Source organism: Sinohyriopsis cumingii, chromosome 10 (genome assembly GCF_028554795.1).
Source record: "Sinohyriopsis cumingii isolate HCF-2022 chromosome 10, ASM2855479v2, whole genome shotgun sequence".
Taxonomy (NCBI): domain Eukaryota; kingdom Metazoa; phylum Mollusca; class Bivalvia; order Unionida; family Unionidae; genus Sinohyriopsis; species Sinohyriopsis cumingii.
In genome coordinates this window covers 59,836,034-59,852,899 of record NC_142970.1, presented here as the reverse complement: position 1 = coordinate 59,852,899, position 16,866 = coordinate 59,836,034, and the positions used below count along the sequence as shown (strand labels likewise).

The following is a 16,866-nucleotide window of genomic DNA, read 5'->3' as shown; positions in this document are numbered from 1 at the left end:
GATGACGCCGCCATAAGCACACATCAGAAGCAAACGACTTTGTCGGCAAATTGTGTGATGGGAAAAAAGGTTGAAGAGACGATGGGAAAACATAGGGATGATCTCAAGTAGTCCCTTTTACCCCAACCACTAATTAGAGCAGCATCAATTGTGTTAGCGGTTTGTGGTTATATGAGATCAGAAAAAATAATGGTGATTATTGGCAGATGATGAATTTATACAATATCTCAGACAAAATTATGGTGGAAGATATCTTACACAATGATTTTACACAAAAATGATCTGGCGGGCGTACGAGAGAGGAACCTTCGCCTACATTTTATTTTAAGGTATCAATAGCTACTTCCAGGCCTGCGTCATGGACACACAACAGTTACTTCCCCTGACTACATTTTATTTATAGCAACACAAACTATGCCAGCCTTTAAGGACTCACGGTACTAATTCAGTTCCCATAGAAAACCTATGCAAACCCCATGATCGACAAGTTCTTTGTAGTCCACTTCTGAATCATTCTTCATCCAGTCGGCAATGAGTTTCTCACTTTCATCTTCCTCCTTGGCTAGTATTTCAGTTGCTTCCTAAACGACGTCTTCTGGTTCGTCTGCGTCCTTTGATATTTTGTTTTTAGTTTTTAAACTCCCTCAGCTGTTGTTCTGATATTTTCTCTTGTTATTTTTTTTTAAATCTGCTTTTGCATTTAACACCATTAGTAACGTTGCTAAACCCGCATCGGTAACATTTTGATAATTGATCTACTGGACTCGTATTTTCGTGTGTGAATAAAGTCTCAGTTATTGCTATGGTTACAGGACTGAGTAATTTGTGTGCTAAGTCGTATTGAAATTCTTGCTCGCCAATACTTTAAACGATCATGCAACCATGTAGTTGATGCTGCTACTCTTCGTACATGCACACAATGGCGTCTTTATCTTCTGGCTCCTCTACTATGGCAAATGTTTGCATAATAAAATAAAAAACTTTTCCGCAGGCGCTATGTTCTTACATAAAAAAAATGCTTAGGAAGCATGCGCAAATCTACTCTTAAGTAAGAAAGATGGAAAATACAATTTAAAAAAACTGCGATTGATAACTAGTACTATTAGAGCCTTAAACAAATTAAATCAGTAACAATCAAACCTAGGACTACGACAGTCATTAGAAATTGCAACATCCCATCTTAACTTATCTAGTGGCTAAAATTGCTGTTGGCAAGTAGACAAACTGGGAATGTCGGCATGGAAGCTAACAATGCGATTACAAATACAACTAATAAGTTGACTCAACTAAGACTGATTAGAAATTCTGAGTTGTGTACAATGATTTAAAATAACCATATCTCAGACACTCCTATTCGACTCGAGGCTTGCTTAAGGAAACGGCGGTGATTTTACTGCCCCATAATGCACTGCCATTGAATTTTCACAGGACACACGCTTTCTCACCCATGCGATAGGACAATCTAGCAGTTTTGCTAACCTTACTTTTCTTATCTCAGTCTAGTCATCTCAGACCAGTCGTCTCAGTCAAGGTGACCACACGCTCAGAACTACTTTAAAAAAATGAAACCCTTGTTGTCTTCTGCTGTGCTCGACGTAGTTTTAAAATCAAACAACAACAACAACAAATATAAAACAAAAACATAGTAACTTAAGGTCAATCCATCTTTGAGAACACACTATACTAAAGCATATCGAGAGAGACAAAGACACACACGCATACGATGTCGAACGTTTTGGTATTGCTAGTTCGTTCCACACAGCATGGTCAGTTTTATCCTATATACAGGCCTAGCTCAGCACATTTTCAGGTCAGCGTCATTAAATGTAGCTAAAGCTACCGAACTAGTTTTAAATAGTTCGCGTGAAACAAATTATATAATGTTAGCTACATTTCATGACGCTGACATGAAAACTGACTGTGCTACAGATATTATAAAATTCTCAATTCTGTGTGTGAAATGAACTATGACAGAAAACACTGATCCATGCACACGGACTATAGACCTATACACGTCATAGCCTCCCCACTCTCTTAACAACTACGGAAAACTTAGTAACAGCCAGAAATGTATTATGTCAAACATGCTTTATTCTAATTTTGTTAAGCATATCCACTGAGCCACAGTTGAATCAACACTATACCTACAAAATTTAATGACAACTAATGCACTTACCAGCCAGCAGGAATTATTTATCCTTCAACACATTAATCCATAAGCAAATTTCACTGTAGCACTTGCCATATTTTCAAGACAGAAAAATAAATTTTCAAAGAATCCGTGGTTATCCGCTAGGGTCCGTATTTGGAGGGTCTTTTATACACGGGGGTAATTTTACAATCAATATTAAGGGCAACAAAAGTATGTCACAAACAGTTTCGCCTTCTCCAAAGAAAAGGAGAGTTATATACAATAGTGACACAGATCACTAATTACCCGTGAATAACCAAAGCATGGACACTCATGCTGCATGTAACCTTGGTTATAATAATAGCCTATACACTACAACAGAGCGTGGGCCCAGAATCGTTCCATTATTTATAATATAATTTTTTAAATTGGAACAGATCAAAATGAACCATTTTATTGTAATAAATATTAGCTAATTATTGTTAATTTCATATAACATCCATATATTAATTGTGATAATACCTCAATACTATGCAACGTTTTATGTTGTTACTTTTTTGGCTCACGCATAAAAAATGTGCACTTCGGATGACACGACCACGCCAGTCCTCATTAACATATTTCTACTAATGCACCACATGTAAACATTTGCGCGTGAACCATATTGCACAAGTGAGAAGTTCTTTTTTACTTTAAAGGAAATTATTGGGTGAGAAAAAGAATATACGTTGGGTTTTGGACCCAGACAAGGAAATCAAAGTCTCTGGGTTACATTATATGTCTCCCCCCTCGGCAAACCTCGTGGGGAGACAAGTAATGTAACCCCTTAACTGGGGTTTCCTTGTCTCGGTCCAAAACCCAACAAAGTTTCTATATATATCACAGCACACATGCTATCACAGGACACACGCTATCACATTACACTAATTTCTACTGAAATGTGAGATTCGTTTCATAACTTTATAGGCAGTAACAATACATTTAGGTATCTGACTTCTGCTCACGATATAAACTTTGATAACCATAATTCCGTAAAATGTTGGCATTTCGAATGAAATCAAACCAATGATTGACGACCTAGGCCACAACTTACTTATCGTTCCATGCTATAAACAATAATTCAAAACAAGAATAACGCTATTAAACTGATTTTGTAATAATGACAGTGTAAGTTATCTGATTGGATTCAGCTCTTAAACTCGGCAGCAGGACGGAATAAATGGCTGTGATTTTCCTGTTAACATTGGCGAAGTAAACAGCGTATTGTTACATTGGTATGCAGCTGATGTGCATGCAGAGGTCATGGCAACGTTATTCATAGTTTCAGTCCTAATGCGTTGCCAGCATCACTTACGACAGTGACGTCTTCATCGCTAATTTAGTATCCAGTAAATAATATTTAGTTAATTAATACTTAATTAATATTAATATTTAATTAATAATAACTAAGTAATAATATTGAGTTAATTAATAATATAAATAATTTATCATCCATTAAATAATATTTACAGTATACCTCAAGTTACAAATGTTAATTAAAGACCAATCAGGAAACAGCGTGAAATGAAATAAAAAGTACGTCAGATTTTAGTAGCATCTGCAAGCACAAGACAAAACAATGCAATAAACTTTTATAAATGAATCTAACGCAAATTAAGTGCAAAAAGACCGTTAAAGGATTTTTAAAAATAAATATTGGGTATCTGCAGTTTCCCGTTTTGCAAAAGGCGGAGCATCAGCAACAGGGAGAGCAGCAAGAAAATATATTTGAGAGAATTTCGCCCATGCTGACATACGTCATTTAGGTCATCAAAGAAATCGAGCCTACAAAAGACGAGCTTGATAACAACTATTGACAAAATATATTATTTAAGCCCGGGCAAGAGATATTGAACCAACTCGGGTTTCTCATTAACTTCCAAATTTCTGGTGCTGGGTTCACATTAGAAGTTAGTTTCTTACCTCCTAATGGTTTCAAATCAAGTTTGGTAATGCCAAGACAGATCGGCTCCCTGTGAGACACAAAACCTTTCGATAGCTACTAAATGGAGACGGAGTTGGATTTTATTTGCTATATGAATATTGTTGCCAAGTTTGTGGCTAGTACATTTGCATATTTTGTGTTGCCAAAATTAGAATTTAGGCAGGGGAATTAATTCCTGTGTGCCTAGGCTGCAGAGCAGGGTAAGTAACTCCTTAGGTACGTTTCCTTAAAAGGTAAACGGATGCAAGTGATGTTGACACCTTACAATAAAATGCAATTTTATCACATAACCACAAGACACTAACAAACTTCATGCGATGTTGATTAATGATAGGAATTAAGGTGGCTACTTGAGAATACCCATGGTTTCTTCAAGATTTGTCCGGTAACACAAGTTGCTTGCAAAATTCTTTCCCTTCTGATGTGTGCTCATGGCAACATTATCATCCTCCGACGGAAGAAATCAATGATAAAGAATATTTTAAATATCGGACATATGCTTGTTCTTAACAAGGCCTGACACTCATTAATACATCTGTATCTTTGTACATAAGACACTTTGTACATAAGACACTTGGTATATAAGACACTCATTAGTAAGTCTGTTTCTTTGTACAATGCAACATCTGTATCTTTGTACAGAACATATGATATTTTATGTTTAAAATTATGTTATATTTTAATTTAGGTGAATGGAAGATGCAGTCTAAAATAAATAATTCGTATGTTCTCTTATTCTCTGCGGACTCGTATTATACAGAAAAAAAAACAACACTAAGAGACCATGGAAGAACATACTCGTGTTTTCATAGCGGCCCTACTACTTGTATGTATGTATGTATGTATGTTTGTATGTATGTATGTATGTATGTATGTATGTATTATGCACCTGCATGCCAGAGACGCCAAACTATGATAGACATGTTTAATACACGGATATCACGTGGAACACATGTGGCATGATACAAATTCATGACATCTACATATCTATTTAACTACATGTACATGTATCTACTAATACATAGGTATCTACGTACGTAAGTAGGTAAATATGTACTTTTTAATCTGAATCATAAGCTTTTCAATCTGTCACACTATCAACCTATCACTATATGCATATACTTCGCATATATATATATATATATATATATATATATATATATATATATATATATATATATATATATGTATGTATGCAAATATAATTCTAAACTGTTTATTACCACAGCAACGGATGTAGCTGACACCTGCATGCATCTGTCAATAGACAATTATAAACAGGAGTAAGTTCTTTCATATAATTTCATCGTCGTATAGCAACGCTTTTTTTAAAACTGTCTGTGCTTCGGGTAAGCGGTTTAAATTCAAGAGACTAACATGTTCGCTGACGTTCCGTTTTAATAGCATCTTCTTAGGCACTCGAATATCAAATAACGTAGTCAATGCAAATCGTAAATCATAGAACGTAGTCTATGCAAATCGTAAATCATAGAACGTAGTCTATGCACAAATCATAAATCATAGAAAGTAGTCTATGCAAATCGTTACTCATAGAACGTAGTCTATGCAAATCGTAAATCATAGAACGTAGTCTATGCAAATCGTAAATCATAGAACATAGTCTATGCACAAATCGTATATCACAGAACTGAGTTTATGCAAATCGTAAATCATAGAACGAGTCTATGCAAATCGTAACTCATTGAACGTAGTCTATGCAAATCGTAAATCATAGAACTTAGTCTATGCAAATCGTAAATCACAGAACGTAGTCTATGCAAATCGTAAGTCACAGAACTTAGTCTATGCAAATCCTAACTCATAGAATGTAGTCTATGCAAATCGTAAATCATAGAACATAGTCTATGCAAATCGTAAATCATAGAACGTAGTCTATGCAAATCGTAAATCATAGAACGTAGTCTATGCAAATCGTAAGTCACAGAACTTAGTCTATACAAATCGTAACTCATAGAATGTAGTCTATGCAAATCGTAAATTATAGAACTTAGTCTATACAAATCGTAAGTCATAGAACGTATTCTACACAAATTGTAAATCATATAAGGTAATCTCTATGCATCGTAATCATATAATAAAATCTATGTGCAAATATTAAATCATGTAAAGTAATCTCTATGCAAATCGTAAATCATATAACTAATCTGTTTGAAAATTGTAAATAATTATATCGTAATCTGTATGCAAATTGTAAATCGTAGAAGGTAATCTCTGTGTATGTAGTAAATTATGTAATTAAAACTATGTGTAAATATTAAATCATATAACGTAATCTCTATGCAAATTGTAACTCATATAACGTAATCTCTATGCAAATTGTAACTCATATAACGTAATCTCTATGCAAATTGTGACTCATATAACGTAATCTCTATGCAAATTGTGACTCATATAACGTAATCTCTATGCAAATTTTGACTCATATAACGTAACCCCTGTGCACCTAATTACTGTCCCCATGCTTAACCTCAGTATATTATGTATTTCAGTTACCAGGGCTACACATATCAACCAAGCCATGTTAATTGGATCAATCCAGACCGTGGATTTTACCACAAAATGTCAACACTGACGTCTGTTTTCATGCCCCTTACGGTATAGCAACAATATCCAGTATCGAGTAGGAAACACGTATTGGAGGATATGTTTGAATATATCCTAATACATCGACTTCAACAGATATTACATTAGCCTAATGCTTAGTTGTGTTAGAAACATCAACTTCCATTGGTTATTTTGCTCGCGCATGAGCAGAAGGGTAAAAGTTGGAGTTTTTTTCTTTTTTTGTTTTGTTTTGCTTAACGGACCCATCATTTTCGTATCGAGACCATTCTTTATTCCAAATGCCCACCTTATCCTACATTTTGAAAAGGTTCACCTGCTGTGTGCAGTTCAGACCGGTCTGCCTTAGATCTGAGGCCAAAACGTCTAAAATCGGATTCCGATCACGGGCGAATTTTAGGTGGAAAAAACCCCGGGGCCAAACAATTATTAGGTTTTTCTCTCTGTATTGCACAGTGCAACTAAAACGTCAAGATTATTTGGTATCATTGTAAAGCTACATCTGTCTACCTTCTATAATACCACCCTCTTTAGTGTATCATACATGACCTTGACGCTACAGGGCTCGGCAGTAGGCTACTACCTCCTGCCACGTAAACGCGGCGCCAGGAGTTAATGAATTAAACTAGATTTCATGTAAAACCACTCCGGTTGGATTTTATTTGGCAAGACAAGTTACGCGAATAAAACGGATAGGTTAGAGAGGTGACAACCCTTCCTATGTATACCATTATCTTGACTATTTCTAATTTTTGTTGTTTTCTGTTACTTTGTTCCTTTTATAAAGATCTAATGATACTAATTCAACAAACAAGTCATTTCCAAAAATACAAAGCGAAAAATGTAGATAGAAAACGTATGATTTTGTGAATTAAATACCAAATAATCCTAGAATTACAGAAACAAGTCGTACTGAGTAAAGTTTTGAATAAACTTTAGTGGCAATCCAAATTAAACACCCAACGCTGGAAGTGTTGATGTGCCCGTGGTGGCCCGTGTAGTGGTGATGTGCCAACATTCTTTTGTTGAATCACAAAATTTCGATCTAATTTGAAATTGCATAATAAACTCAGGCTCTATTTCCAAGAATGCCATTTTTGATGACAATTTTGTCTTTCCAGTGAATAAGTAATTTGAATAAAAGAAATATCACCCCAGTGAATTACTGGACACAAGAATAATAGAACTGATTCTGATAAGATCTAACAATTATTTATAGAAAACAAGATTATATGGTCCTCTACTTGACCTCTGGTCACCATTTACATTTTCTAAATCTATTGTCTAATAGAAAATAATATTCAAAAAGGTTACCAATGGTTACAAAATACAGTCATAGCTATAATTAGAAGGTCTGTTACTAAAATTATAATATAGAACGTGGAATACATCAGGTAGGCCAGATAAATTGTAGTGGAATTCCAATAATCTGTACCCAGACCCAAATAAATGTTTACTTCTATTAATAATGAACATAATGTTGAACCCATGCTCATAGAGAAAATATTGGCTACGTATTAGTTGTTTCCAGAATAAATTAGAATCAACGATTCTGATCAAGTAGAAAATGAAATTGATTGTTTTTACAAGGTCACACTTATTTTTTGTTTTTAAATTATACAATTATATGCACAGATTATAAGCTTACTATATAGTTATATAAGTAATGCGGGGGTGCTCTGGGGATATCTAGAAGAGGAATATCGGTCATTTAAGGTCTCACTGGACAGTTGTTTTTGGCATATTTTCATCCGACGATGACCTATTGCAGAAAAATGATAATAATATTACATTAAAGATACAAATAAAAACTAACTAATGATTTTTGTTCAAAGGGTGCTTGCAAGATTTTGACTGAGGTATTAAGGTTAATTTCTTATGCAACAGGTGGCTTTTATACAGAACAAACACTACCACTAACCCCTCTTTTTAACATTCATTTTTGACAGGAAATAGCTATTTTGAATATTTTCCTGTGACAAGGCAGCTAAAAGAATCAGTATGTGCCTAATGCATGAATAAAGTTCACTAGTACTATAACAAATGAGCATACTTTTCATCACCCCTGAACCATCTAGATTTTTAGATATTTACCTCTGTAGCAGACATACGTAAATACATAAGCCAAGTCGGCTGCTCATTTGCAGCCCAAGTTACGCATTTGATCTCCAATGCTCGTCTAACTGTGACAGGCAGTCACCAACACGCCAACCCTTTTCCAAGCCTAACTCAAAATAAATGTAAACCACATTACAGATTTACCTTAGGTGTGAATTTATAAATGCTAGGATTGTGATAACTAGGTTCATGCCTTCTACCGTAACAAACTTATGGGAGGTGTCAAAATACGAAACTATCCAGTGAGACCTAATCTGTTTTTTGATTGCTGGATGATGTCTTTGTTTATTTGTATCAAATGGTTTCGAAAATAATATAAGTCAACTGATAATTATCCAAGTTACTGTAAAATAATTAAATCCAACCCAACTTTTCTTCAGACGGAAGGCCTGGACTGCATGAGAAACAGGAATGGGACAACCCTGCTTTTGCGGGAATACATTTTGGACACTAACCGAAACGGTTCTGACATTTCCCCCGACGTGCTGGACAAAATTGACCAAGATTTAGCTGTTGCTAGGCGAGCTGGATGGAATCTGATCATTCGATTTTCCTACACGCATGTAAGCATTTGTAGAATTCAGTAAGTGATACCTACATACATTAATAAAGTTAAACAAACATGCTGGGAAAATAAAACATAATTTTAATCATCAACTACACATTAAACTAAAATAATAAACGACTTCTTGCAAACAGAATATTAGTGTCAGTTAAAACAAATACAAGGATCATTACAGTTGTGTGACCAGATATGAATAAGTTGAAGCGAGCCATCAGTAATAAAATAAATAAAGAAAAATAAATAAATAAATAAATATCATTTACAAGAGCAGAATATACCTAACTTTTCCACTTGCATTATTTTTTCTCCTGTATGTAATAACTGGGTATATAGTGGATCTCAAATGGTCCTTAATGATTTAATATTGAATTTATGAAACAAGTTGAGCATATTAAATCATTACACATCTGCGATTCTGTTTATCATATAGTTTTCATTTTAATGGAATTAGTTTAGAGACAAAGAAGAAGAAATATTTTCTTTCAAACAGGTTCAGACTTTGCATCTTTCATTTGTTGCGCTTTCAAAATGTCATTAACTATGTGTATATAATGACAATACCGACACACTTCTTGTTATCCTCTGACAATACCGACACTCTTCTTGTTATCCGCTGACAATACTGACACTATTCTTGTTATCCTCTGACAATACCTAAACTATTCTTGTTATCCTCTGTCAATACCGACACTCTTCTTGTTATCCTCTGACAATACCGACACTCTTCTTGTTATCCTCTGACAATACAGACACTCTTCTTGTTAGCCTCTGACATTACCGTCACACTTCTTGTTATCCTCTGACAATACCGACTCTGACAATAACGACACTCTTCTTGTTATCCTCTGACAAAACCGACACTCTTCTTGTTATCCTCTGACATTACCGACACTCTTCTTGTTATCCTCTGACCATATGTACACGAAGGAGCATCAGTAGCTTACTTGGTAGAGCGTCGGACTTACAATCCAAGGATCGCGGGTTCGGTATCCACTACAGACCAGCCTGAGTAGGATGCCTTTGTGTCCCTGAGAAAAACGCTCATCTTCCATTTCCTCAGCATGAAAGGGCCAACAATATGTTATTAGTGCCGTTATCATGAATTTATTAGTGCCGTTATCATGAACGTTATCATGAATGTATTAGTGCCATTATCATGAATGTATTATTGCCGTTATCATGAACGCATTAGTGCCGTTATCATGAATGTATTAGTGCCTTTATCATTAACGTTATCATGAATTTGTTAGTGTCGTTATTATGAATTTATTAGTGCCGTTATCATGAATTTTTTCAAACTTTCGTTAAAAAGCATGCAACCAAACAACATCCACTCAATAGCATCACTATGAAATATGTTTAATTAGAAAGGATAATTTCAGTATTGTGTATTTCATACAGAATGCAAATTACACATGGCAGGAAAAAGTCATATGAAATAATTTTGCAAAGTTCTTATTACTATGAAAACATTATTACCGGTATTATTATTACTATTATTATTATTATTATTATTATTATTATTATTATTATTATTATTATTATTATTTCACAGAAATCGAATAGACAGGATAGTGATGTGACAGAACCAAGTTTGGATCGCATACTGAGTCATATCGACCAATTGGCAGCCGTTTTAAATAAGTATCCAGATGTCATAACAACTGTTCAGGCTGGCTTTATAGGCAGATATGGTTGGTCAGAAATTTTTTTCCCCAAATTATTCTGTATGCATTCTCTTTATTTAGTCTGTATGTATCCCTCTTTGTTTCCTTTATTTGCGTACCTAAGAAAACCTATCATTAAACATGCATGTTGAAAATTAGACGCCTTAGTGAAAAATCAGATCAAGAGTAGGTGTCGGCTACACATGAATAATTAGGTCACTGAGGTTGTAAGTTACGCATGAGTAATTAGGTCACTAGGTTTGCAAATAAACAAATACAAATTGTTCCTACTGTGATTGGGGTCAGTAGTTTTGATGTTTCTTGAAAAACTTAGAACCGTTTTATTGAAGTCCTTGTTCTGTTTGATATTTTATCATTCTTATTTCCAACCTGTTCATCTGAAAATGATATTAAATCAGCCAGGTTTAAATCTATCTATCTATCTATCTATCTATCTATCTATCTATCTATCTATCTGTCTGTCTGTCTGTCTGCCTGCCTGTCCAGCAATCCATCCATCCATCTATCGCGTTTTATTTCCACACCACAAAATAAATAGAAAAAATCTCTCACGCTAGGTACTTGGACAGATTCAAGTAACTTCGGACTGGTGACCGACCCGAGCAAGACACTTACCACTCAACAAAAAGATGCATTTAATGGGACAATAAACGAGTTACTTGGCAAAATGCCAAATATGTAAGTATTTTCTTTTAAACAATAAAATATATACATATACTCTGAGTAATGATTTTGCCTAAAATCATGATCTTTGCCATATATGTCATAGCTCTTTTGATAGCAGACGAAAACATTCGGTTGAATTCGACAGTATCTGCAATTTCATATAAAAGCTCGAAATCTGGGAATAAATATCCTTCTTCTCCTCACAGGAAGTACTAGGGGTGAATTATCGATGATATCACTTCTTCATATGTGATCAAATGCTCGAATAATTGGTTTATTCCAAGCATGACGTCAGTAATTACGAATGACTGTAGCCAGCTGAGACACGTACTCCTAAAAGTATCGCTTGCAGCAGCAGAAGGGGTGTGGGCACACCCCACCCCCCAAGTGGCTTCGATCTTGAGGTGGACCCCCCCCCCCCCCGACCACATTTTACAATCCAGGCATTTTAAAAATACTGATTTTAGCAATGCTGATTTCTTAGTTACCAAATGTAAATCTGAGACTTTTATGAAATCTTGGAGCAAAAGAAAATAGCAAAAGGTGATTGCCACGCCCAAGTGATTGATGTTGAATATGTATTGAATACCTTTCATGGGTAATTATTATCGTTTTTGTTGTTGTTGTTGTTTTTCCTTCGATTGTGCGTGAACACACACCCTGGCGAATCGCTAAGTGCGAAACGAAAGTTTAGATATTCATAGGGCTGTCAAGGCTGAATTTTAATTTTGTGATCAAGCACACACACACACAATTGAACTTCGGGTGCTATAAAATGAACACCCTTATTTGTGTTCAAAGGGGGGACCCATGCAATTGCACCTGGATCAGGTTTTCGAAAGATTTTGTGTCCTCAACGCTCAGACTACATTACTATAAATACACAACTGAAATAAATTACATTAACGATACCAGCGGTGATCACACATAATTGTTTTAGCATAAACATACTTATAAACAGAGAATTTTAACAGTATCAGCGCTCTTATAAACAGAGAATTTAGTATGTTAGGTCACAAATAATGTATAATCGTAATTGGTATTGATTTCGCCTGAGTCGCGTGTTTATATTAGCAAGTCAATGCGTCACAGATAATTTTAGGTTAGGCTGTGCTACTTTTATCACAGTAAAAGACATGACAGAGGGACTTCTAAATTTTGAGTCGAGTTCCATTCCGGCAATCTGTTGCAGTTGAAAGGAATACGTTACATTACTGAAATCTTTTATGTCAAATGACCAGTGATTTTGTAATCAAATCGATGTTGTAATAATAATAATGAGTGATTCAGCGGGGCGGGCCGACCCCCCTGCATGCCGCAAAATTGGCCTATCTTTTCAACTTGATTCATTATATTGTTTTACTATCTCTAATACAACATTATTATTTTTAATATAGCTCTCGATGTAATCTCGTGTTTCCTTTATTTTAACATTATCATCAGCGTTCATTATTTCAAAACATCATTTCAACGCGTGATATTTCGTCACCAAAAGGGACACACAACTGTGTTTTTCCTATCATCCCCACCCCACATATTAAACATGGTTTCGGGCCGTTTCTGCTAAGTCTGATATTTGTCATATGAACACTACAATAACCTCCGCGATGGGTTTTTCCACATGGAGTTACTGATCCGATCTTTAGCTACCTGAATTTTGTTGTGTGTTGCCGTTGGCGTAATTCCAGTATATATATTTTCTAATTAGAGGAAAGTTATATCATATTAAAAAAAGTATATCGTATACTACAACAGTGAGTAATTCGACTGTTGCAAAACAATACTTTAAACTAACTGGTATAAAAGCACCTTTTCCATGGTCTAAAAATGCACAACAAAATTTAAGAAATGAGAATAAAATCATTGTTCACCGTAAGGGAAATTAAGAGGTTATCCGAGATTCGAATCACAGTACATCACTTGATTTGATTTCGATGGATTAACCGATAAGAAAAAAACGTCCACCATTTGAGTCACAGTTACACGAATTTATTAAAATAGCCAAAAATTAGTTTTGCGCAACGTTTGAGATATATTGCGATGGTATTTTCATTTACTGTACAGTGAATGACGAGTGTGCAGTAATGACTACTAATACTTTTGCAAATTACAACGATTACATAATCAGAATAAGATTTATAGTACAACATGATGGTGGCCAGGATGGACCAACTTGGATTATTCCCGCTAAACTAGACCCTGTTAAGGAACCGCGGAGACAAAAAATATTAATGTTGTCACAGTAGACAAAAATTCTAAACCAGGTATGTTTACCGGAATAGACAAACCATATTACATTTTTTTAATGCGCATTTTTTGTCCGCTGTTTTTTTTTTACGGACTGTACCGTTTAATCGATCCTGATAGTAATGTTCTTGTCCCGACGAGAACTTGACTATAAAATTGTGTGCCTCAGCGTGTCAGAGAACATTTTATAAACGCACGACGTGGAAACACACTAACAGAGTCACGAATAAAAAATAAACGAGTGGGAAGATTCTCTCATCAACAGGAGGTAAAATAGTTGATGTCTACGTATTGGAGCGGCAACTAAAATTTGCGATCGTGGTAAAAACAATAGACAAGGAGACTTTGTTTCATTCTGGCAAATATTATAGTAAAGGCGCCCCAAATAGCCATATCTGATCATAACAGTCACACCTGGACTGAATCAGTAACAATGTTTCCACGAGAAAGAACAACTAGATTTTATGATGGCGATATTTTTTTAAAATAGGAAATCTATACTATTAGTAAACGCGAGCCTGTATCGGTCTGGCTATTTCACATTGACGCCGCAGATTTATCTTCAGCAGATGCATCTGCTACAGAGTGTCAACATTTTATCAATTTGTGCAACCATCTGTGCTACCATCTGCTATACCTTAGCGGAAGGAATCTCTCCAAAGTGAGATGAAACGGATTGCTGTAAAATATGATGGGTCAGTGATGAATTACTCAAAAACTGTTTTACAATATCGTCTCTTGTGGCTCGTATAGCAAACCAACATCAAAAAATCATGACGTCGAACTTCAAAAGAATTTCTGGATGATATATCTCGTTCATTTGTCGAGTTGGGACACGGCGAACCTTGGTATAGAAAAAAATAACTCCGCCGATCTGATCTCAGTTGACAATGTTGCTTTTTATCCCTCTAGTTTTCTTGGATATGGTGAATGTCAACCGTACTTTGAACGATTCGATCATCCAACACATGAAATGACCCGAGTTTCAGTAAACGGTGCATCGCCTTTCGACAACAATCTGAATGGATTTGCCGAGATTGAATCATTCGAGTTTTCAGCAAATATTCATCCGGTTGTACTCATCTAGTTTGGTTGTCCTTTTAACGCGCCAAATCACCAGTGTAAATCTCAATGACTGTTGTGCAAAAAATCAATGTGGCTGGGCTCCAAAGTTGCTATTACGATATATGTTGAACGTTAATATTCTCACGTCGTTAACCGCAACATCAGCGATAATTTCGTAGAAACTGGCGAGAAAAGTTTGGCTACCGCACGATGATAAAGATGTGTGCAGAAAGATTATCGGTACGTTTGCATTGTGTGCTTCATCAGATAATAAACACCGCTGTACAAAATTAATTGTGGATCCGGCAGAACTAGATTTTGTGATTGCGAAAACGGCGACATGAGATGTATTGATGTCCCGGAGAAGTTCGAGTTGACGCGATGTTACAAATATTGGCACACTCATTAGCTACTACGATGGTGATTCTCCGCAGTTCACTCATTTGAAATCTTCCATGCTCGCATATTCGTCATTAAACCTGCAATATATGATCAACCGGTTTTCAGCTGATGCTGTTAGAGTCACCACAGATTCATTTTATATAGGTTGGTCAAAATTATTCTTGTGAAACCATTTATCTACGCCAGTGATAATCCACATTGGGGTATTTGGAGAATAAAGCGTAAAAAATATATAATTATTCAGAATCAGCTGATGTTAAACCGCAACAATATATTATCAGTACCATCATCGTCTCAGTCAGTGAATGATCCAATCACAAGACATTGCACAGTCTATCTTAATGGTCCTGGTGGTTCTGGTACAACAACAGGTGCGATAAAGTTATTTAAAAACTCGGACATGATTGTGCTAATAATGCCAACTCACCGGCTTGCCAGTGAGATGAAACAGCGGGGGTCATGCACGTATCACAGCTTCTTTCGATGGCGTGGGGATGCGTGGACCCCTGTGCGAATGGGTGAAAAATATATTCCTAAAATTATCATTGGGACGAAATATACGCTGTGTCCAGAGATATTATAAAAATGTTTCTTCACTGGCTGTCGACGAAAACACGACAATTATCATGTGCGGAGATCAAGGACAACCTCCTCTGTTTACAGGAGAATCGCCACTTCACTGGAAATGTTATACGACCAGCGATTGCGCGATGAATCATTACGACGGCTGAAAGAGATAATTAGACTTCAGTCGCACACGATTCAATGTGAGATGCTGCGTAGTGCTGTTCAAGAAATATCCTTGTTGGATTTCTGGAACTTATGGCGCTCTAATGATCTGATAGTTATATCAGGAAAAAACGTCCGTGATTCACTTTTGCGTAGTCTTATGAGTCTTGTACTTTTAAAATAAGTAACAGAAAAGAGTGAAAGACAACAAGCGTTGTAAAATTTAGCAAATAATTTATTTCCCTCGAATACAAAGTGAAAATGAGAAAAAAAGAACTAACGGTATTGCGAATTAAATCCAAAAAAAAAATCCATTAATTACAAACACAAGACATACTAATTTAAAGTTATGAATAAAACTCTGTACAAGTCCCGAAGAAACCCCAAAACTGACGGTGATGCTGTATCTGTTATAGCTTATAGAGTGTTGATGTGTCAACAGTCGTTTGTTGATCACAGAAATATAATTCCAGGCTTGAATACACTATAAATTCCAATGAATGTCTTTATCCAAGAATTGGAATAGAACACTTTTGTATTTCCAGAAAATAATCACTTGAATTAAGAATTTGAACAAAAAAGATTCCAGCCCGAAATAATAAAAGATACTGGACACAACATGCAACTTAATTCTGCTACAAATTAAAGCCCGAATGACCAAGTCTTCATTAATCACAAGATTACATAG

The 16,866-nt window shown here is 35.5% G+C and overlaps 1 protein-coding gene across 1 annotated transcript in view; it reads left to right on the top strand.

Annotated features, from left to right (window-relative positions):
* The window catches only part of LOC149790214 (uncharacterized), an 80,907-nt gene that overhangs the window by 1,835 nt on the left and 62,206 nt on the right, over positions 1-16,866 (top strand). The window contains exons 2-6 of the mRNA XM_089973422.1: positions 5,344-5,398; positions 6,626-6,731; positions 9,197-9,379; positions 10,937-11,075; positions 11,627-11,747. Of these exons, the coding sequence (XP_089829548.1) occupies positions 5,344-5,398; positions 6,626-6,731; positions 9,197-9,379; positions 10,937-11,075; positions 11,627-11,747 (604 nt within the window). The remainder of the gene's footprint in view (positions 1-5,343; positions 5,399-6,625; positions 6,732-9,196; positions 9,380-10,936; positions 11,076-11,626; positions 11,748-16,866) is intronic.